At 39.6% G+C, this 24,608-nt stretch overlaps 1 protein-coding gene and 1 long non-coding RNA gene across 3 annotated transcripts in view; one reads left to right on the forward strand and one right to left on the reverse strand.

Moving 5' to 3' along the window:
* Window positions 1–831: 831 nt before the first annotated feature.
* Window positions 832–24,608, reverse strand: part of LOC120551380 — a 56,698-nt gene continuing 32,921 nt past the window's right edge. Inside the window, exons 3-5 of one of the 2 annotated variants that reach the window (XR_005637870.1) lie at window positions 5,795–5,946; window positions 1,703–1,844; window positions 832–1,190 (exon numbers count right to left, since the gene is read on the reverse strand). This is a non-coding gene — a long non-coding RNA (uncharacterized LOC120551380). The remainder of the gene's footprint in view (window positions 1,191–1,702; window positions 1,845–5,794; window positions 5,947–24,608) is intronic. The other variant, XR_005637871.1, reaches the window with a different exon arrangement.
* ngfrb (nerve growth factor receptor b) overlaps window positions 12,970–24,608 on the forward strand; it is a 29,164-nt gene continuing 17,525 nt past the window's right edge. The window contains exons 1-3 of the mRNA XM_039788795.1: window positions 12,970–13,297; window positions 16,980–17,121; window positions 21,825–22,181. Of these exons, the coding sequence (XP_039644729.1) occupies window positions 13,244–13,297; window positions 16,980–17,121; window positions 21,825–22,181 (553 nt within the window). The 5' untranslated portion in view covers window positions 12,970–13,243. The remainder of the gene's footprint in view (window positions 13,298–16,979; window positions 17,122–21,824; window positions 22,182–24,608) is intronic.

Raw genomic sequence — 24,608 nt, forward strand, 5'->3', positions numbered from 1 at the left:
TTAAAATGGTGCAATATCTGTCCATCGCCTGAAAATTTGACCTGAGACATGACAGTTAATACATAATCACCTGTATATTAGAGTATGACACTGAACCTGCTGGCAAAAAAGTAGAGATCACTTACCCTCCGAAAGAAACACTCTGGTTCATTAGGCACCCAATGTTTCATCCTGTGGTGACATTTGGATGTTCCATTTCTTCTCTCTCACACACACACACACACACACACACACACACACACACACACACACACACACACACACACACACACACACACACACACACACACACACACACACACACACAGCACTTATGCATGATTGGACACATATACAGCATACATAAACCCATGTGCAAAGATATCTGATACAAAACTACAAAAGAAATTCAGTAAATTATACTCTATAAAGGTTTCCATAATTTAAGTAAATACTAATTTTAAAATGTTTTTTTTCTTCCAAACAGTTTGTCAAAATGACCTTTGCCCAATGCTGGTATAAGTATTTAGGTTATTTACATAATAAGTAAAAGTAGCAATACTGCAATATAAAATACTCCACTATAAATAAACTCCTAATTGTAAATCTTACTTAAGGTAAGGTACGTAAGTACCTATTGCAAAATGAAATTAAGGTATCAAAAGTAAAAGAAATATAGCCTTTTTGTTACGAAACAATCTGATTTCATGATTGTTTTACTATCATTTACTGGCTTGACCTCTGTGAGTTGACTCTGAAAGCACTTCTGAGTACTCAGAGAACAAAGTGACACGAAGCAAGTTCAGTTCAAAAATGTTTTAAAGGTTTATTGAGACACAAAAGAATATATTCATTTTCTAACAATCGCTCCATTTACTTTAAAGACGTAAGAGTAGATAGATAAAAATGGGGCAGGAAAGGAGGATTGGTTCAAGGCAGTTTCACGCAGATAAATCTTCAGGGAAGAAAAGTGTAACAATTTATGATACCAATTAAAACAGATTAGAGGCTTTGTTCAATTATCACAAAATGGAGTGTAACATATTCACAACAGTTATCGTGAAAAGGATAACTAGAATAGCCATTCCATTCTTGGATCATGTTTACTTAATTTAGGGTATGTCAAAAACAAGCAGTTATTCATTGCATGGGATTAAAAACTTATCTTCATGCACCAACAAGCTCTGTCTCCCCTGCTGCCTGACAGGAGGCTGTGTGAAGAAATAAGACTCAACAAATCAGTGTGATCTGACAGAGGTCGAAGGACACACACATCAGGCCAAACATCTCACCTAAATGTGATGGCTGGAGATAGGTAAAAGACTCGCTGTGACTAACTTCCCTAACTATCAATGCCACAAGAGAAAATTCCTCAAAGGCTGGAGGAGGGAAAGAATCTTCTGAAGCACTCTGACATCTAACTGAAGTACACCTGAATAATATCAAGTTAATGCAAACATGGTTACAAAAAGAAATAAAACATGTCAAATAAAAAATGTAATTAAACAACAACTCCAATAAGTATAAATAACACTGCTTTGTAGTAACATATTGTATATTTGAGCAAGCTATAAAATTGTTTTTATAGTGAGTATAGCGAGTCCCCTTTACATTGAGGCAATGGACAACATTACATTCCTAAGTACAGGTCTTCTGTTGTGACCTTTAAACCATCACACCCAGATGAAAATACTTAATACAAAAATAAGAGCTGTTGGGGCACCTGGATTATATAAGCGTGCGTCCCATTTACGGGGGCCCAGTCCTTGGCGCAGCGGACGCAGATTCAGTTCCCACCTGTGGCTCTTTGCTGCATGTCATTCCCCCTCTCTTTCACATTCTCAGCTGTCCTGTGTAACAAAGGCCTAGAATGCCCAATAAAATATTCTTTTAAAAATAAATAATAATAAGAGCTAAAATAAAGGAGGAAAACAAAAAAGTTCTAAATAGACGTAATAATAGTCATGCAATTAATCAATTACTAAACAAGCAGTATCAGTATTAGGCTACTTGCTGCATCTCCAAGCTTTCTGGGATTCAGGGACTTGACCAGGACCGTCTGTTATTTATATATAAAAATGAACACATTATGGACTAAGGCCATCAACATAAAGTGAAGCTTAAGCTCAACCAGCACTAGACTTTTTTAACAACAGCAGCCTATAACATGTCAGTTCTTAATGGAAATATTAGTTTTTCCACTTGAAATTAAAGTGCAGTATTTTAAATACAATGAAAGGAATATGACTGGCTTTTTATCAAAAGGAAAAGTTCCACTGTGTTATTAAAAAAAATTAATACAAATAAAACACATTAAGTGCAACATAACCCAATAATGACAGAGCGGAGTCAGTTGTTAGTCTGACTAACATCTGCACTTGGCACCCCACCCCTCACTTTTCACCCATTAATAATAGTGTAACAGTGAGAAATCAAGATGGACTGTCCGGTCAGCTTCCATAGATAGGCTACTGTGGTTGGATGGTGACATTAAATGGTGTGATATCTTACAACTGGTATGGGAGGTGGGCATCGATTAAACATGTATTAGGCTACTGGATGACTCCGGAGAACATCCAGGCTATGAGGGACTATTTGAAATAGCGAGCAGATGTGACTCGACATGGATTGGCATTAGCCTACTTATTAGTGCAGTTTTCTTCTAATGAGCATTAAACACTGCAAGAGAAACCAATGCCAAATACATGTATTGTCCTCCAAGCTCTCAATGTTTATATCGGACTATTATAAAGGCTATGCCCAATATTTGGTTTCTAATAATGTAATTAACAGTGTTTAAGTAGGCCTATAGTTTGGGTTTAACATGTCACTATGTGCGGTTTCTAATTACAGCATATAAATTAGGGTAGTGTCGCATTGCCAGACCTTTCTCCACAGCACTGCGGAAGGGGGTCTGGCGAGTCCACACAGCATTTTGGGATGGGAGAAGAACTTGCTGTGGCCACACAGAGCAAAGGCGCCTCTGCAAAATAGCCTAGGTAAAGAACTTGTTTGAGTGGAACATGTGTTTGTTCAAAGATTGTTTTAATCGTGTAACAGAAAACGCAGATTGGACAGATAGTCTAGCTAGCTGTCTGGATTTACCCTGCAGAGATCTGAGGAGCAGTTAACCATAATCCTCATGAATCCACCGGAGTTTAAAATGCCAACACAAAGAAAGCGGAAGGTAATGGACATTCGGCCAAAATGAAAGACATCCGGCTGAATTTCCAGTGGAACCCTTTTTTTTTTTTTTTTTTTTTTAATGATGATACAAAGTAGGCTATGGCTTATTACGTCTTATTTATGTCCCATAAAATAAAGTGAAAACCAATGGTGTAATTCAGGTAAACCGCCTGTAGCACAGGAAAATAAGTCACCTGCTGTTCTGGCAGCAATGGACGATATAAGGATAATATGCAGCAGCGTTTAGCCACTGTTTGCAAATTTCCTCTAGCCACCTCACTACCAGAATCACAGTGACCCTTGGTCTTTACAATAGCTAATTTAGCAGGTAGGTTAATCTTCAGTTACCAGAGCACTATGAGAAATAGGTTTACCATCAGCGGAAATTGTGAGCGACATAAATGAGAATGGTAGTCATCATTTCACCGGCCATGACCATGCAAGATCTATTTAGGATTATCAATTCAGCAGCTTGAGTTGAGTTAGGAATAAGTGAGTGAGCTTCTGTTATCCAATCAGGTAATTCACACAGGGTAGTCATAGGTCAGAGCATGGGTGCTGCACAGAGCAGCCTTTAACACTGAAAATGAGTGCATAATTTCTGCGGACCATACAGTACAACAGTCTGACGAGAGTTTTTAAGGTAAGCCTGTCTCAAAATCGTGTCATGGTAAGAACAGTCAGGGATCTATTCTGTCAGCAATAGTAAATAAGACAAAGGAAACTCATCATTGCCTTAGGGGTGTTAGGAGGAGGAACCTCTTGGATCAATGAGACACGATCAGCAGATAACAGACGTTACCCTTTGGACAGGAGAAATCCCAAATATTGAACTCTCTATTTGCACCATTGCAACTTTGACAATGTGGCTTTGTGTCCACAGCGAGCCAGGTGTTGCAACAATTTTAGTGAGGCTTTTTCACACAGTTTGTCTCAGCAAATAGCACTAAGGATGGATTAAACATCAGAACCAATAGGTGCTAATGGAATAATGAAATTATTGATTGCTCAAAGGTCCTAAGTAAATCCCTAGCCGTATTAGGCTTAGGCACAGGATTGACAGGTGTGGTATATGATGATGTGTATGTGGCAAATATCTGAGGAGATTGTCTATCAACTGGCCAGTTCTTCTCTGGTTTGTACATGCTGTTCTCTTGTCAAGCTGAAAACTGATGTTGTGTTTGCCTCAGTGTCTGCCTCAGTTGACTGTGTTTGAAAAAACAAACAGAATTTGCTGTTGGGACATCAATAGAGATCGCCTTCTTTGTGAATGTTAATAAATACCCAAAAAAGCAAACATTTTCCCAGCAAGCTCACAGGTGAATGAGGAATGATAACAAATCAGAGATAAAACCTGATCTGAGGCTCATCACAGGATCTTACAAGTAAAGGGAAAGTCTTGACATGCCCTCTTCCCTCTCCCTCGCTGTTGCAGAGGTCTGCCTGTGTAGCCACCTGCCCTGCCCACAAGCTCCTCCCCTCCAATCCCACTTCCTTGTGGCTGCCAGTCAGTGTGAGAGGCTTGAGCAAGCATCATGTGGTTGTCCTTAGTCACAAACGCTTCAGCAAATTCCTTTTCTCTGAGACTGAGACTCCTTTTCGCTTTTATCTGAAGCAAGCCATCTTATAGCGTTCTACATACACGTGCATTCGTCTCATGCATATTGGCAAGACATAAGTAAATATGACAGATTTTCAGTCAACAGTATACACACACAACTTTAAGCCAGGTATTCTTAAAGCAAGTGACAAAAGCTGTAGTATACTCTCCTGATTTTTGTTTGCAGTTTGAAAACAGGTGTCATGTCCTGTTTGGATTTGTTAATTTTAAGCAGAAACTCTGACAATGTTCTCTCGCAATTATTCTAGTATCCCTCATCAGCCCATACAAAAACAGATGTGGTTGTTGAGTGATCATTTTTCTGATTTAGGAGGCGGAATTCTGCTACTAATTCTGCCTCAGTAATTTCAGGGAGCACCTTTGTGACAATGAAAAGGTAAAACTTTCCATTGTACTGATGATACTAAAGTCTTAAACTGCTGTATATAATACTGCAACAGTATATATATATATATATATATATATATATATATATATATATATATATATATATATATATATATTTGAACACTCTGAAGAATCCTTTAAATAACACATAATGGTTAATTATAGATTTGATACATAATACATTTTTGTTGATAATATGTCTATGTACTTTGACATGAAAGTACAGATGTATGAAAAATAAAAAATATATAAATTTAAAAATAAGCATACTACAACTATTACTTGCTGTTAGGATAGTTTATATAACATATGAATGCCTCGTAATGTTGAAATCTACAGTATACATGCACTGTTTCACATGACTGCATTCTATATAATGTTGACAGATGGAGCCAGAGATGAGGTATTGTTTCTACTAAAAACCTCTTTGGTTTCCACATGTCGCTCTCTGCACAGATCAGTTATCTTGGTCAGAACAGAAAAAGACAAGATAGAGAGCTAACCAAACCCTTTTGAATGAGTGTTTCTTTCTCATATTTTCACATAACAAGCAACAGCATCACATAACTGGAAACTTGATGCAACTGAAAGGGTTAAAAGGAAGTTAAGGGTTAGGCTTACAGAAGGTCACAGGCAGTCGGGCAGGACATCAGCAACAGGTAGTCGGAGGAGGAAACAGGCAGGAGGCAGGCAGGAATGGCTGGAAGCCTGGCGACGATCTGGCAAAATGCACCTGGAAAACTGTCGTCTGCTGAAGAGCCGAGGAGAAGCAGCTGTGAAGGCAGGAGGCGTCAGGTGACCAACGGAGGAGAGACACCCACTGAGGGTGCAGCAGTGTGCAGGTGACCATAATGACATACAGTACTGTACATCTGGGTATCACAAGGGTATTCAAGTTAATCACAGTTTGTTTTAGAGACAGACAGACAGACATACAGACAGACTAGAGGAAATAAAAGACCAAGATATAAGTCCAGATATAAAAGCAGTTTAAATATAAATATATTTAAGTGTGAAATTATTCAATTGTTCTGTGTAGCATTGCCTTTTTTGTCTTTTTAACATTTTGTAATTCATCAGTAGCACCCTTCTGGAAAAGAGCCACAACTGTTATTATTGTTATTAACGACTTACAAACATTCATGAGTGCAGATTTTATGACTCAGAGGAAAGTAGGACATTGAATCATTACTTTACAACCTGTCAACCCAAAAGCTGTTTTACAAGCTCTTCAAACTGATATATAAAGCTTGAGTAAATATTTATTAACCATTAATGACAAACTACAGTATAACTCCCTATAAAGTCTGCCTTATTAGAAGCCACATATTTGAAACTCTACATACTCATAGAAAACATACACATTCAGAGAGAGGGGGGGTGGTGGTGGTGGTGGTGGTGGTGGTGTGGGGGGAGTATTATGTGTTTACCCATGTGATGCAAATACAGACTTATAATTTGTCAATGTTAATGTTTGTATCAAGTGTCATCTTTGAACAGCATCTCTGACAGGATGATGGTCTTCTGCTCAGAAGGGGGCAGCATTGTTTTAGACATTGATTCTTTAGTTTCATGTGCAACCAATAAAGATTTTTCCAGGCTGCATTTTATTGATCATTTACAAAACTAATATTCTTAAAAGGAAATATCACTGACATCATGTAACAGACATGTTTTAAACTGACCATTTGAAAGATGTGAGCATGTAATAGTCCTTTAGTGTTTGTTTCTTATTGATTTCCTTGAATACGTCCTACCAACTTTCTGACCAAACCACCTGGACATAACCTCTGGCATCATCCTCAAACACGAAAAGCCACATTATAGTCTATCCTCGAAACAGAAGTGAACTACACCATTTGAAGTCAGAAAATATATTTATGGCACTATACTTTAGACTTCATTACCCAATATATCTTCTGATAATAAAACATCAGAAAATTACACAATGTAACTGTTTCATCAAACACCTTCAACCAGGTCACCTAAGAACCACTTTTATATAAAAAAAAAAAAAGTCAATACACGTAAAATCTGACTTTGTTCAATGGTTCACTTTGTTACCACAACATTTTCATTTCAATGTCATGAATCCTTTAAATTTCTTTTTTAAAACAACATATTAAATTTGAATCTACTAAATAGATGCTTATTTTACCTGGTCAGCTTTCACAGTGATACTATGCAACATAAACCATCCTGTACCTCTGTGATTTCTGGGTCTGAATTCAGCAGGTTACTATTGTGTCTGTGAGTGCATGAGCTTGCTTCATATCGGCAAAATCTGTGTCTCTGAATGCATAATGGGATGCATTGACAGTCAACAGCCTGAGGCTCATTTTTACCCCAGTGTGTGTTAAACTGAATCTGCCCAAATCTGATCAATACAAAGGCCTGTTTACCCCCCTCCCTCCCCATAAAAGTCCCTTCAATGAAACAAAAAACGTGCAAATCAATATTTTTTTTTTTTATTGATCCAGTGAGGACAAGCACATATGTTACACAAACGCAAGGACATCATGCTGAATGGAATGGAAGTGCAGACGTAACTGTACACACATAGAGAATATCAACGTATGGCAAGCATGCACATGCTCCTTCAACATGACACCGACACTGTGGGCCTTAGGGTTCAGGTCAGGTCCCAGTTGAAAGGCTCACACATTCATTCATTCATTCATTTTCAGAGTTTTGGAGAGAAGTGAGTAAAGCTCATGGTATGGTAAAATTTTGAAAAAAACAGCATTTAGAGAACAAACCTCGGAGCATAACTGTAATAGAAACTCATATTTGTTTCCAGATATTACATTTGTAAATTTGTGTTAAAGTATATTTGTGTGGCCGGCTCATATTTAGGACAGAGTTATATGTCCAAGACGAGGTTAAATGTCTCATGTGATTATATAAAACAATTAAACAACCCTGCGATTGTGAACAGGATGACCAGTAAATTACCAGATTCTAACTTAGAACGCTTAGAGGAAAAAATATTTATTTATATTTATATTTCTTATTTTACAAGATATGGCAGCTTGTGAACAGAGGATAGAGGGGAGGGTGTACAGTAAAGAGAGAGAAAAATGGGTAAGACAGATCAGATCAATAAAGCGCAGATGAGGGAGTCCCACGGGAAGAAACGAGGTTCGTTGCCATCTGGCCTGGTTCACCCTGGCACAGAATGAATCCAACTATTTTATCCCCACAGCAGGCACAAAATGAAATTAAGGATGTCTGCACCAACTCATCAGCCTGAACCTTTATTGCACATAATGATGTTGGTTTGTTGAACTTGAAGTTGTTTACCAAATACACTACATAACAGGAATGCACCGCCAGCATTGCAGTACTCTCTTAACACAACACAATATCACTGTCATGCCAGTTATTGGTGTGAGTGCTCTCAGAGTAATGTAAGGGCTTCCTTGGCTCGTCATATGATGCCTCTCCATCTATTACAGTGCATTAGAAGGAGAGCTTGCAAGGATGCTGTGGATCACATTGCCAATGCTGTTTGTGCTCCTCTGTTGCTGCTGTTGTAAGAGTGACGGGTGGTCAGCGTTGGTAAAATGAAAAACTATTTTCACATGTTGAAGATGGACGTGTGCATGGGAGATAAAACCTTAAATTTGAAACATGGGACATGCACAAGAACGGAAAGCTTACCAAGACTGAGACGGCACACACACAGACACACACTTGTTTTTACGCAGGATCGGTCACCTGGAACAGAATCCTTTTCTCGGAACCTGAGATGGGACAGTAAATGTCTCCTGGACCACCCATCCTCTGTCCACTCACTAGTGACAGATGGTCTGTGTGTGTGTGTGTGTGTGTGTGTGTGTGTGTGTGTGTGTGTGTGTGTGACTCCATGAGTGCGAGTCTAGAGCTTTGTCTTTGTGTCTATGTGACAAAATGGATAAAGTTATTTTTCCACATGCAAATTTCATTAAAGGTCCCATGGCATGAAAATTTCACTTTATGAGGTTTTTTAACATTAATATGCATTCCCCCAGCCTGCCTATGGTCCCCCAGTGGCTAGAAATGGTGATAGGTGTAAACCGAGCCCTGGGTATCCTGCTCTGCCTTTGAGAAAATGAAAGCTCAGATGGGCCGATCTGGAATCTTCTCCTTATGAGGTCATAAGGAGCAAGGTTACCCCTTGACCTTTCTCTGCTTTGCCCACCCAGAGAATTTGGCCCACCCATGAGAGAGAGACATCATGGCTTTCAAACGAGCAAAGTGGCAGTAGGTCAAGGCCACACCCCCACCCTCCATCTAGCCCCCCCCCTCTCCTCTTCAATAGCTGCAGACACAGAAATGGCACATACTAAAGAAAGCTCATTGTGGGACTGGCTCTAGTGGCTGTAATTCTGCACCAAGGCTGAATTTCGGGAAAGAGACTTCAAATACAGTATTAGGGGACCACTAAGGTCTATATAAAAGCATCCAAAGAGCACCATGTCATGGGACCTTTAAATTTTATGCATGCTCTTTCCTCTTTTTTTCTCTTCCAGTAAACACAGACTTGTAAATGCGCACAAGCTTTGTTGCAAAAACAAAGTGGAACTCCAGATATTTTGCATCGTTGGCTGTTTCAGTTCCCTATAATTTCTTATAATACTTTTTTTTTTACTTTTTTTGTTTGTTTTTTACAAAATGTAATATTATAGACATTTAAATGAAAAGGAACATTAAAAACTCACTCAAATGCTAAAAAAATGCTAAAAAAAAATCTTTATTTAACATCAGCTTTGAATTTTTTTTCTCAGGTTGGATCGATTCCCGGAAACAGTTTTAAAATGAGTTACTTGATTAAAATACACAGAAAAATATATTATTTAACCAAATAAATCTTTGTAACCATTTATGTCACAGCTTATAGTCTCCTATCTAATGGGTTATCGTAGGATCATACCACCATTTCATAGCCAACCAAAGATACCAATCTGTATTCCTGTTAAAGCGCTTGTTTGAGGTCTGTATTCCTGTTAAAGCTTTCTTATCCAGAGTGTGCTGTTATTCGCCTTCATGTCATCTCCCATCAAAAAGTAACATTTTTGATGAGTGATTTCAGATGGAATAAGCAGAGAGTATCTTGAATGAACTACAGGGACCAAGATGAAAATTACATTCATCTATTTTGGCCCAAATAAGTGACTCTGAAACAGATTTTCATTGTGTCTGTCTGTCTATTTCTCTCTCTCTCTCATGCATTATTTATCCCCCCCATAGTAACCTGGCCTCCTCTCTCTCTTCTTTCGCTGCACCCATTTCCCTCCCTGCCCTCAGTCCTTACAGGGTCTAAATAAATCACTGTCTCTTGATACATACAAGGCAGAAACATCTAACTATATAAATTGAGGACCGTGTGTGTGCGTGTGTGTGTGTGTGTGTGTGTGTGTGTGTGTGTGTGTGTGTGTGTGTCCGTTGTCTTTCAAATATATCGAGAACCGTTTATCTGATCTACTTCACACTTGGCTTTCTGGGTACCCTATGAACTTGGCGTTTGGAATTTGGAGTTTGGACAGCATTGGATATTGGTTATTAATAAACAGTGAATAAAACTTAACGACCGCACAATAAAGGCTGAGTTAAAAAAACACTGGCATTATGCTGGCTTCACTTCTTCCAGGTCTACCCTTTACAATAAAAGCCCAGCTTACATTCACCCAGACCATGTCGCTATGAGGAAACTCAATAAAAAGGCATTTTTTTGACGACACTAGATATCAAATAAAAGCCAGACACTATATCTTATTAAGTTGCAGTGAGCATACTTCAACGTTACTTTATAACCATCAAGCCACTAAGCCTGTTTGGAAATTCATACCTCTGCTAAAGTGTTAAATTTGTTCACGATAATAATGACAAGACACCTCCTCCACCATTAAACTCTGACTGTGGTGATATCAACATGCAATATCTTTGACGAAAAAGACAACACTAAAATGTAGATACAATAAAAAACTCTTAATTGTCATTGCCTCCCATCCCCCCCCCACAACCCTGCTTCAAACACACTCACATTGCCGTGCCGGCTGAGTCCGTCTCTGTACTCAGTCCGGTTCTGGTGTTGATGAGGCAAATGTCTGTGATTACTTCAGGTTTGTAATAACAGTAGGACAGTAGAGCATCTGTGCTTAGTTCACATGTCCGTCTGTAATAACCGGACAGTTGAGTTTATATTATCTAAACTGCTAAAGGCGGTTGTGAAATGAGGATGACGTCAGTAGGCACCTGTGTTTTTCATCAGATAATGATATGTCAGATAAAATCTTATCTGAAAGCAGTTTGAGTAAATTGACAAAATTATTGGTTTATGGTTTTGGCAAGACTAGATTAACTGAATTGTTTGATGTAACATATAATTAGTTGGGGGCCAAGGCAAAGTGTCTTGCTTTACTTTTCACCCTTTCTCTAACTGGGAATGTTTGTATTGGCAGTGGTAGAAGAAGTATTCAAAACTTTTTTTTTTTTACTATTAACTATTAATAGTAAAACTATTCGTCCCGTTCCAAACAGGCATGTTTTGAACGGGCACTGCACTAGCAATCTTAAATCCCAATGCAAATACACACTCTGCACAGAGAAATGAACACCTGCCATGTCTGAGAATACCTTTTTAACCTGGGTGTAACATTCATGATATCACAACCTTTATTATAAGCAGTTTTAATGAACCAATGTGTGACTCACAAAGATTTCTCTACTACTGTATGTCTCCTGGTCTTCTTTCACAATATCTGACAAAAAAAAGTATACTCAGCTATATCTTACGGTGCTCCAGTGGAGCATGTTATAAAGGAAAAAAACAACAATAATACTTCATAATTGGGCTTATTGTCATCCCAGGAATCATTTTGAAGTAGCACCAACTAGTTCAGTGCCCATCAAGTGTAACTTCATTAGAAGAAAGAGATACAAGATAATTTATAAGGCTGCAGGGACAGTCAGTTTGTGAAGACCATGCACAAACATGGCAGACTATAACACACTCACTTGTAAACCTCACAAACAAATTGTCAATCTAAAATATCAATCAAAAAGAGTAAAATATGATGTGCTCCCCGGTTTATTTCAGGCCAACATTTGGCCTCAGGTGTCAGCCAGTCAACAGATTGCCTCTTCTTAGGTATAAAGGCAGCAGTGTTTCTGAAAAGAGCCAACCCGTGATTTAACTTAATGAAAAAAAGCACTGTTATAAAGTTTTTATGTAGACTATCTAACTTAGACCATGGAGTGATGGGGATACTCAAGTTGCACTTATGCTGCTGCAAATATAAGTGGATAATTACCTGTGTGGATCTCAGGTTTCTGTGTTAAAAGTGCATTCACATGGAGAGAGAAGTCTGTTGATGTGGCTGCTGTCTACATGCACTGATAGGCAACAAAACAAGGCCAGTTCAATGCTTCAGGGAGACAAAGTCACCAGGCAGAAACAGACTGCAATCTGCTGGATCTCCTTCAGTTATAGAAGTTGTTCAAGGGAATGAAAGTTGGAGAAAATTTACATTTAATCCATTGTCTTGTTTGCAGCGAGGCTTTTCATCATATAGCACAATGTCATCTAAAAACCTTTGCTAAATGGACGACTTTCGCAAGACTTAATTTGTCTCTAACATTTAAGCTGGTTGGTTTATCCGACTCAGCAAGAAAACAACAGGTTTGTGTGTGTGTGTGTGTGTGTGTGTGTGTGTGTGTGTGTGTGTGTGTGTGTCTGTGCGCGCGCGTACAGTGGGCGTGGAGAGGGAGATGGCTCCTTCCCTAAAGCAGTTGAGCTGAGCGCGCCTGTCATTTGAGCCCAGGAGAAAAGCGCACCAGAGCCGAACATCCAATGGGTCAATCTAGCGAGTTTATTCACTGACTCTTTGCAACAACAGCTTCGATCTGGACAGTTTTCTACACACTTGGTTGCAAACCTGGAGAGTTTTTTTTTTATTATGTATTTCTTCTTCTAGAAGTTTAACTCAAAAGAAGCGCAGCGATGACAGCCGAGTTTATTTCACTTCGAAGTGACTGAGATCCGCATCTTGCTGCGTCGCATCCGATCCGATTCAGCCTACTGTGAGGATGCAAAGGAGATACAGGATGAATTCCGCTTTTATCGCAGTGTTATTTGGAGTGGTGAGTAGCCCCTTACAAAGTGTGTATTAAATGGTTGCCATCAGCTAAACTTGGATAACACCTGCGCAAATGCGCATCCATTCATCCCAATAAGGGGGCAAGTGGTTTTTGAGAAACTTGACCCTCTTCCTCAGATTTCCCTCCTTCCAACCTTCAGCACCGTATTACGTTTTGACAGGAAATTCATCCGGAAAAAAACTGTAAAGTTACAGTCTTTTCCTTGCATGAAGTGAGATTTAACTTAGGCTACTTTATGACAGTTTAAATTTCACGAGTTTGATCTCTACTTGTACAAATGTCTAGTATATCTTTTAGGTCTGAAAACTATAAGAGTCCGTGTCCTTGCACCTGTCCTGTCTTCAGTCCCGGGCTGACAATGTAAAGCAGTGCGGATGTATGCAGCAGCCATTCAGGTTGACACTCTATAGCTCCAGTTGCTGGATCTGTAGTTCCACCCTTCTCAGTTACATGTGGCCCTTCAGACGGCAGGACAATAACAATGTCACACTGGTCTCTGACTGTGGAGGAGCTCACCAAGAAACCATGTGTTAACTGATGAGGTGAATTTACTGTAATTTTTCCTCCATTACCAGAAATCAATAACAGAAATCTTGAGAGGCTACAAACTCTGTAGAGTCGCATTTGATATGATCATGATTTATTTCTAAATCCCTTGAGGCCATGCAGGGCCCAGGAAGGAAATCTATTTTCCAGTTTCTTCTATCAAGACATGGCCAGTCAGGGCTGCACAGCTTGTCAAGGTCCTGGTTAAGGAACAGGCTACATCACTGATACATGACAGCTGCTTCCACTGATGGGTATGCATCCTCTGCTGGCTCAGAACATGCAATATTGATACAGCCCGAACCATCCCCCGCTCACTCTCTCTCTCCTTTCACCTCACACTCACATCCCTCTCTTCTTCTCTGTCTGTCTGTCTGTCTGTCCCTTTCAATTAAAAATAGACAATGATTCAGCGTTGTTTAGAAAGTCAATAGCAATGTAATTGTCAATGGTGTTGCCACAGCAGTCCATGCCTGGATTAAAATTAGGCCCAGTTTATTGGCTGGTATAGTCAAACTCTATAATGGCTTAACAAGCGCTGACAGCTGAGGTGCAGAGGTTAAGTGTCCCCAACTGAAAATTGCATTTATTAGTCAGGTTGGTTGCTCTGAAGTTACGTGTCCAGATGCTTCTGCACATGCTTGTGTGTGCTTGTTGATGTGAGTGTGCCATCAACTTGCTTCTTGCTTTAGCTTCAGGAAAATCGGCTGAAAAAAAGTTGAACCCTCAAAAAAAAAAAAACAACAACAGGAAACTTGCAAGTCGAGCTGCAACTTGCTAAGTGCTGCACATTCTTTCATTCCACAAGCTATTTGCTCAAATCACATTACCCTCTAATTCATCTGTATGCACAATTTACATTCATAGTGTTGCACTATAATCTGAGTTTTTGGTCTCTGAGACGCTTTGGCGTTGCACCCACACCCGGAGCTAGGATAGTGTCATAGAATAAGAACTAAGGGAAGCTAAACACTGGAACTTGGAGATATTTCAAAAGTGTCAGTCAGTCATTTTGGAGCAGGTTTGTTCATATGTGAGGATGTTAATGCGTTTTGCGGCAACATATGCGTGCCGATGGGTGTGTACAATATAATATATAAGAGGGCAGTTCAGGGGAAGCGTGTGTGATGACAGATTTGATTCATCTCTGAATGAATGCCTATTGCGCAAGGTGTATGTGTGAGGTAGAGCGTGTGCTGGAGAGTAAGGTCAGTGAAGCTCTGAAGACTGATAAATGATTTTAATTGCTGCACTGTGAGAGTGTCACATCTCAAGTGTCAACTTTTCAAGAAATATTTGTTTATGAAAAACATTTCTGTGCATATTCAGTGGCTAAAGATCCTAAACAACATCAGAGGATTACCAAGACTAGAGTTTCACTCTCTGCAGGATAAGATTAATGCTTTTGTTTCCCCAAAGTCTTCGTAAAAACTTTCAGGAAATGTTTAGATATCATCAGGCATGTCTCATGAAACATTTCAAGCGAAAAGTTTCCCAACAAAGCCAAAGTTACATTCTTGAACATGGACAACGTGATTAACTGAATACCAGACTTAAAGGCGAATGGGCCGTGACATCATCAACGGCAAAAGGGGGAGACATGTGTGCACACACACACACACACACACACACACACACACACACACACACACACACACACACACACACACACACACACACACACACACACACACACACACACACACACACACACACACACACACACACACACACACACACACACACACACACACACACACACACACACACACACACACACACTATCTGCCAGCTGACTCAGAAGTGCCTGAGGGGACACTTGATGTTTTTTAGAGCTCCTCTCTCTTGTCTGCAGCATTCCACACACACCTGAACCCTGACGATTTATGTTGAGTGAACCTTCACACAACCCCTCAGTATACACACATGCATGCATACACACCCAAACTTCAAATCAGTAAAGAGCAAAATGACTCGCATCTGACAGCTGTAATATACTTTAAAATCCCACGCCGGCTACTTTTAATGAAATCTGGGATTAAAACAAGTTTAGGATACAGCTTTCTTTTGCCCTCTGATCTGCGGCTTGTCTGTCACCCAGTGACAGAGACACTGCCCAACAGAAGAAGACCATAACCTCATAAATAAAAACAATCCCTTCTCATGTATCTGGAGAAAATAAAAGACAGACAATTCCTCTGGTTCGGTGTCAGAGGGCAATCCCTGCTTTTATCAAGGTTTGCTTTTGAGATCGACGTGTGCGGAAGATTAAAAAAAGACCCGGTGTGAGATAAGAAACTTTTCAGTATGATATAACGCAAAAGGTCACATAAACATAGACTCCTGGAAACATCAAGGCCCGGGCATGAGTGTGCAACCTTGTACGCACTCTCATGCATTTGCAAATGTAGAGGCACGCACAAACATCTTTCACCTGTCAACAGCCAACATAAAGCACTCAACAGGTTACTGTTTGAAGAATGCAGAGAAGACATAATCCAGTGTTACCTGGTCTGAATGTGTGATTTTATTACTGTATCTGTGACTTTAGATGTGTGAATAAAAATAAAGCATGTATTTTTGTCGACCTGACAGTGCCTACAAGTTGTAAGCAGTTTGACCAAAGAGGATTTTCCCTCCAGATTGCTTCATTTGAATACTTTTCGAAGCTTGATTAAGAAAAAATATATTTAGTATTTCACAAGACTGTAGGTCAAAGAAAATAACTTAGAACAATGACGTTTTTGTAGCTGAAATTTTCTTCTTTCTTATCCCATTAATCATCTCACACCCCCTTAGATTTATCTTGTTGCACGGCCCTGCCGCCTACACTGGGAACCGCTAGTTTAGTGGTTCCAAAATAAATCTAAAGGGACCCCGGATGATTAAAGACATTGCTTTTTCTTGTGAAATACTGAATATTTTCAGGCCTCTGAAAATGATGAAAATAAAGCTCACATTGCACAATGCTAGACATAGCATAAATCAAGTTTAGTTCTTTGTAGACAATAACAAGTCGTTTTTTGTGTGCCAATGTATTGTTAATCTTATGGATGCTGCTAAATGTAAATGATACTTTGCTTGCCTCATTTTGAACGGTCTCTCTGGTGATTGGCAGGTTGGGGCTCTGGCAAATAAGGAGGAATGTGTTTCACGCCAGTATACAACCAGCGGAGAATGCTGCGTGCAGTGCCAGCCCGGTGAGGGCGTCGTCAAACCATGTGGAGTCACACAGACTGTCTGCGCCCCCTGCCTTGACAGTGAGTAACACAGTATATACACACACACTCACACACATTGATAAAGGAGCTGTGTTGGTCACATGTCTTAATGCAGAGATAATGGCACACACACATACATACATAATGTATTGAACAGTAATTTAGTGTTTCATCTGACACAAAAACATTGGATTGCTGCCACTATGACATTCTGTCTATAAGTTATGTCCTCCTCATAAAAACCCTCTACTGCACTTACTGTCCCTGGAGAATACACGCGGTTCAACAGCAGTTGGAAATATGCAGGATTGTAAATTACAGTAATGTTTCTGCAAAGTTTGAATTAGGATCCAAAATCGTGCTTCTGGCCTATAAAACAGTAAATAAATCTGGACATGACGATGATAGTTTTTGTATATTTTGCAACCAATCTTGTTTTAGTATGACATGATAGTAAAGTTGCTATATCATTTTCTTTTGTCTAGTGGTGGTAGTAGTATTGGTTGTAGTTAGCACTATTGATCCCACTCTTGGACCTGAATGTTAAATGAAGTAACTTCAAGAATTCAGAAACATAAACAAGACAAGTCTACAGCCAGGCTAGAGATGAGGCCATACTTAGATACAGTGGTATGATAAGCTAAATGCTAACATCAGCTTGCTAACATGCTCACAATGGAAATGCTTATATACTAATGTTTAGCAGGTATCACGTTTACAATGGTCCCAATTTTATTTTAGGCTCGTAAGCATGCTAACATTTGCTGATAAGCACTAAAGAAAGTACAGCTGAGGCTGATGGGAATGTCATTAGTTTTACATGTGTTTCGTCACAAACCAAGTATTGAACAAATTTTAATTTTGATTTGATAATATATATAATTCATCCTCTGGGGGGCTGTGGATATCTGTACCAAATTTAATTGCAATCCATCTTATCTTTCTTTATTATTATTTCAGTTTGGACCGACTGACTGACTCACTGACTGACTGACATTGCCTAGTGTGGCTAAAACAGGTCACAGTTTTTTAGATTTCCCAACATAATAGTCCTCAACATCAGTTTGAAACATAATACAGATTGAAGTCTAGATGTGAATCTGTAGACTTATTCAGCTGCTTGTCAGGAAATAAACTAGATGCCAAACCTGACTGTGTTCCAGCATTACTGCCCTCTTCATGGCCCTTACCATGTAGGGAGAGAAGCTGTGCTGGGTTGTAAGACTTTATGAGGACAGTGATATTGAGAGGATACAAGAATGGGACCAGCTCCAAATGTTGTTGCAGTGGAAGATATTTAGAGCCTCAGACACGTTATGTCACACAGATGGTAAGCACAGATATTCTGATTTTGTAAACATGACTGGTGACTGAAGAGCTCCAAAGGATATATAAAGAATCTTCTGCTTGAGTGTGTCGGTAAAACAAATTAACATTCAAAGTTCTTTTTTTTTGTTTACTCTATGTGTGAGGTCAAAGTACAGCTTGGGCCTGCAGAGGCCAGGGTTGGTCCACAGCCAGTTCCTACACTGTTCTCAGAGTTTTCTATGAATTCCCTGACTTTCCTGCGTCCAGGCTAGGAAGTGGTTGTAAACCTCCCTAGGTCAGTGAAGGATAGCAAACCCTAAGCCAAGAGGCCCCACAGTCAGAAAATGATTCAGACTTTAGGTCATGAGAGAAGTCACAGAATGTGTACATGAAGAAAATTATTAAATTTGTATTTCTTTGGGCTTCCAGGAATGATTTATGTTTTTATAAGTGAGATCATGAGTTACATCTTTATGATATATTGTTGCCTTGTATATATAAAATAAGCCCTGGACTGCTTATTATTAATTAACGATTGTTCTATTTGTATAAAAACTATATCTTAGGCTCAAAATTATTTTAACTAATGACATACAGTAAGCTGTGTCTCTGAGGTTTCTGCTTTCTGTTGCACAACAGAAGGCTTTCAGGTTAATAACGTTCACTCCTACAGTGCTTGTTGTGCTCAGACATGAAAAGACAAACAGTGACAGGCTCTCAAACTCATGAGGCCAGACAGGCTCTACACTGACTCGTGGAAAAAGAGAAATGCAAAGCAGATAGCGGTGGGTTGTTTAGGATAGCTGGTTCTGACAAAAACTCATGTGACAGAAACTACTGCATCTTATCAATCCTTCCCCCTAATTGTCTTCCAAAATCAACTCCCACCCACCATATGTCTTTGCGTGTGTTGTTTCAGGCATGTCGCCCACAGTTGATAGCATCTAATGTGCCAAGAATCCATTTATACTGTAAAGAGACAGACTGTGGTTTCCAGACAGCATTCAGGCTTCATTTAGTACAGATAGCTAACAGGGTCCTGGCTGATGTGCTAAAAAGGAGGGCCAGCTGAAACACACAGAGGAGTTTGGATGAATGAACAGATGGGTGGAGATAAAACAGAGCAAGTATAGCTGTACAGCTGGAATCCAGACATCTTCTCAGCCAGCAGCTAATGGTTCGTACACAAACACACACGAAAACACACATTTAACCACACACAGACACAAAACTCCCACACATTCACCAAACACACACATCTTATGCTGCGCAGTAGCCAGAGTGGTTAAAGTCAGGAGTCCTTTTATGGGTGTTGAAAACAAAGGATTGAATGTTATACTAGATGCAAAAGTACTGTTGTGATACAATATGCTGAGCCAGGAAAAGACCGCCTGTACCCCCCTTCCTCACTCCGCCTCCATTGCCCACCCTCCCCCTCTCCTTCAACCCCCCCTCCATGCTGCAGGCTAGCGTTATTAATGTATTGACTTGCATTATTGATGCATGGCATTATGATAATGGCTCTGAGAGCACTCGTGGGGAGGAGGGGTGAGGGTAGTCTGAGTGTGTGTCTGAAGAGAGGGAGAGGAGATGCAGGAGATAAATGGGGTGAGGGGGGATAACAGTGTATAACTGAACTGGTGGCTGGACGATAGTTTGTCCACTTCCTTAAAGACATAATTAAACAAAAATGTAAAGGACCCACATTGGACACCACCAATTTCAGACGGTGCATCTCAAATGACACTCTGCTTTCTTGTGGTTCCTCCATTTTTCTCTGTTTCTCTGTCTATCTGTCCTCATCTTTGTTTTAATCTCTGCATAATCAGAGCGTTCGCCGTGGTTGGTGGGCCAGTGACGCAGACCGAAAACTTGATATGCTATGAGACACAACCCCCCCTGTCTCCTACCACACACGGTTTAGTTCAGTTTAGTTTGAGCTGAAAGAAATCCCCAAAATTCTCTGGTACCAGCTTTCTAAAATGTGAATATTTGCTGGTTTTCTTGTCCTCTATCATAATATATTGAATATGTTTAGATTGTAGACTGTTGGTTGGACAAAACAAGCAATTTGAAGACGTCACTTCAGGCTGCGGAAAATTGTGATGGACATTTTTCACAATTGTATGACAATTTATAAACAAAACAGTTTGTTGAGAAAATAATCAGCAGATTAATCAATAATGAAATGAATAGTTGCAACACTAGGTTAGTTCAGGTGAAGGAATGTCAAACAGACAGGACAATTGAGGCAGGATCTGGAAAGATGAGATCTGCATAGTTTACATTGGTCGTATTATTTCAAAAATGATAATAAATTTTTTTGTATTTCAAGTTTGGTCCATAAAATTGAAGAAAATAGAGAAAGATGATGGTATCAGAATAGTTTTTTTGTCCGACCAACACTTTACGGACAAAGATATTTAAGTTTATTTATTTATTCAAAGCAGAAAATTAGAACCAGAGAATATTTGGGATTGTTGCTAATAAAATTATCGACATAGTTGCAGATGATTTTTCTTCATCAACTCAAAATAAATAAACACCACCACACACACACACACACACACACACACACACACACACACACACACACACACACACACACACACACACACACACACACACACACACACACACACACACACACACACACACACACACACACGTCTGTTGCATAATTTAGTGTTTCCCAGTTCTCTATCCAACCAAAATAAAATTCCATAAAACATGCAATATTGATTGCGTCCTCTGCAGATATATCTGGCAGGTATACAAATCATTTATGAAACATATGTGATGTCTGTAAGTTTATCATCTAAAAAATCCTTTAAAAAACATGTTGCTGCTTATACATTTATTCATAATTTTTTTTTAGAATCTTTTCTTGTCCAAAGGGACCTCATGCAATTACATATCCACCAGGGGAGATGACCCTAAAACTGAATTTCCATGTTAGTGTGACTTTGAGAAGCTGAATCCAAATGTGCCCTTCCCAATAACATGGTTAACAATTCCACTTTTTGACACACATTTAAAACAACACTCTTAAGGGGATTTAGAGAAGTAAAAAATGCTAAATAAACAAGCACACATATGATATAATATAATGATATACTACACATATTATTCTTGAATACAGAATTTATACATTTTTGGTGAAGAAAATGTAATAATAAATGGGAAAACCCTACTAGATTGAGGTACACTACAATATTCCACAAGCTGACTATGCAAAGGACATAATTAGTCTTTGATTCTGACTGGAAATGTAACTTCTGCTTCAATACACAAGTCTTTGGGCAGAAAATATAAACAGCCTGGAGGTGGAATAAGATTGTGCATATACTGCAAATGCTTTAAAGGGATAGCTGAAGAAACAGAAGTCTGGCAGATAAAAAGTTTAATAGTTATTTTCTTCCCTCTCCTTTCAGGTGAAACCTTCTCAGAAAACTTCAGTCACACAGAGAGATGTCAGCCCTGCACAATATGCACAGGTCCATTCCGCATGAAGGCGCCTTGTACAGACTCCAATGACGCCACCTGTGTCTGCAACTATAGCTACTATATGAATACGATCTCTCAGCAGTGTGAACCCTGCACCAAATGTCCTGAAGGCCAGGGCATGCTGTACAGCTGTGAGTTTGACCATGACACGGTGTGTGAGGAGTGCACCGGGGACACCTACTCTGACCAGGAAAGTTCTCGGGAGCCCTGCATCCCCTGCACCACCTGTGATGACGGGGAAGTGTTACAGCCCTGCACCTCTCTCACAGATACAGTTTGTCCTGGTAAGACGATTAGCTATGTTCACAGTGAACATCAAGTCACAGTGTACCAAATTCAGGCCCTGATATATACTCCAAAATGGACATCTACATGATCCTGGTTATAATACAGTACATTGGGTGTCTGTGCTGTGGGCATGTTCACACTTGTGGTTTTACACCACAATTTAAGGGCAATTCACGGACCTCCACATGGATACAAGCAAGTGACAAAATGTACGTGTAAAGTTAAACCTAAAGCAAAAGTTTGATATTTTGGGAAATATAAGATCCATACCACACTTAAAAATATCCGGCAGATATGAAGCTACAGACAGCAGCCGCTTAGCTTAGCTTAGCATAGCATATCACAAAGACTGGAAACAGGGAGAAACAGCTAGCCTGGCTCCTAAATATCTTCAAGTCTTTTGCAATTAGGGCGAACTGGCCCTTTATTAATAGGCCATTAAGTAAAAAATCTTCAACACTTAAAACACTAAACTCCATGCAGAGAGAAATGAATAAGGCATTCATGGGATTGTTCAAGAGGAAAAGTGAAATTCCTCTAAATTTTTTTTTTTCTTTTAACAAGAGACTTAATTCACTTGTTCAGAGATGTAATATGTATTATTTATTTTTCAGCTATTTAGTAAATGGCTGCGGAATGACCCTATCATAACACTAGGAAAGTTTATCATGAGCTTCTGTGTAGGGCCAGCAAAGCTGAATGACGGAGTACATCGCCCAGGGTCATGATGGCCTGAATAGAATCTATGTAAGCACATAGTCGCCGTCCAGCACTGTGCGGACAGTACGATGCACTGGACATCCACATTGTCAGCCACATAATCAGATCATCTCAGTGTGACACTATAGACATTGTTGGCCCATAGACCTAAATGCCACGCCAAAGCTTGTCTCATTATCTTCATGGACTCATCCCATCTACAGATACAAAGACCAAACTCTTTCTGTATTGAGGGTTTAGAAGGAGGTCATATCTCTGAACGGAGCTCTGAATTTCTTTTATATCATTGCACCCTGTGGGTATCACTCCATATCACAAATTCCTTATGACTGCAGTCACTGCTCATTCCAATGACCTGATGACACACAGATTAAATCAACGCTTTTGTGAAATGACAATAAAAGGAGTCTGTTGATCAGCCATGCAGTCTGTTGAGGCAGCGGTTTGAAGGATGTTGTTATCACAGGGATGAAGACAGAGCAAGACTAAAGGAAGTCTTTTGTGCCTCTCCCATGATCCCGTTTGGCCTGTGAGGGCTTTCAGTTCAGCCCATGGGGCTACTTAAAGGAGCTAGTAATGAGTTAAACAGACAGTAAAACCTGTGTAGATTTGTCCTTCATGTATTTTTGTAAGTATTTCTTCCTGTTTTGGGGATTTTTATGCTTTGCTTTAAGTTTTACTTAAGTCAAACTGGAGGATTTATGTTATTTAAAGGCTCAAAAGGTCACAACCTTGTACATATAAATGAAAGTTGGCAGCTTGAGCTGGGCAGACACTACAAATTTAATTGTTACGTGATAGTCATAAAACTGACTTTGCTGCAAAACATAAAGACCATATAGGCCACCTCCTCACAGCCATCTGCAGGTCCATATTCTTATTTCTTTAACCTCGCTTTCTGTTCAAATGTTTGAGGACGCGGTCATCTTGTTTGAATACAAGGACTAGGTTGACTGGGGTTTTACGTTTAACGCTTAGTGTAAGCACCTATGTTGGGCAATAATACATTAATGAGTAGTGTAAGGGATTACATATTTGACATTGTTTAACTAGCTTTGCCACTGTTACTGATCCCATTAGTTCTACAATTTGGGGATTGCCTTGTTCAGTGTCTTACAGGGAGTTTGATAAAGGGTTGTTATCAATTTGGGCTATGCTTTAACAGAGAGACTGTTGGGGTATGTGTTAGCTTGGCACAGAGACTAAAGGTGTTGAGAGATGGTTAGTGTACCAAATAAGAGAAATGAAACTCCCGGTAACTCCAAAGTGGTCTTCTTTACATGTCTTAGCTGGCTTGCTAATATTAGCCACTGGTACGACTACATTCAGGAATCAGCTGAGTTTAACGGCTTCATTGTGAAGATGGGACTTCTGAAGTTCTGCTGTGTGCAGTCATGGGGCTTAGCTAGCTGTTGGTGGTCAGTAAATACAACAGTGGACTTGCTGTGTGTTAAACCACAGCGTCTCCTTTTTACACATGTTCAATACAGACAATTAGACATGTGGGTGGAATGTTAGAGCTGGGCTGAGTAACAGAAATAATGAGCTTTTGAACTAATCAATTTGGCTGTTTAGTAATTACTAACGTAGTACGTATTTACACTCACCTAAAGGATTATTAGTAACACCCTACTAATACCATGTTTGACCCCCTTTCGCCTTCAGAACTGTCTTAATTCTTTGTGTCATTGATTCAACAAGGT

Source organism: Perca fluviatilis, chromosome 21, assembly GCF_010015445.1.
Source record: "Perca fluviatilis chromosome 21, GENO_Pfluv_1.0, whole genome shotgun sequence".
NCBI lineage: Eukaryota > Metazoa > Chordata > Actinopteri > Perciformes > Percidae > Perca > Perca fluviatilis.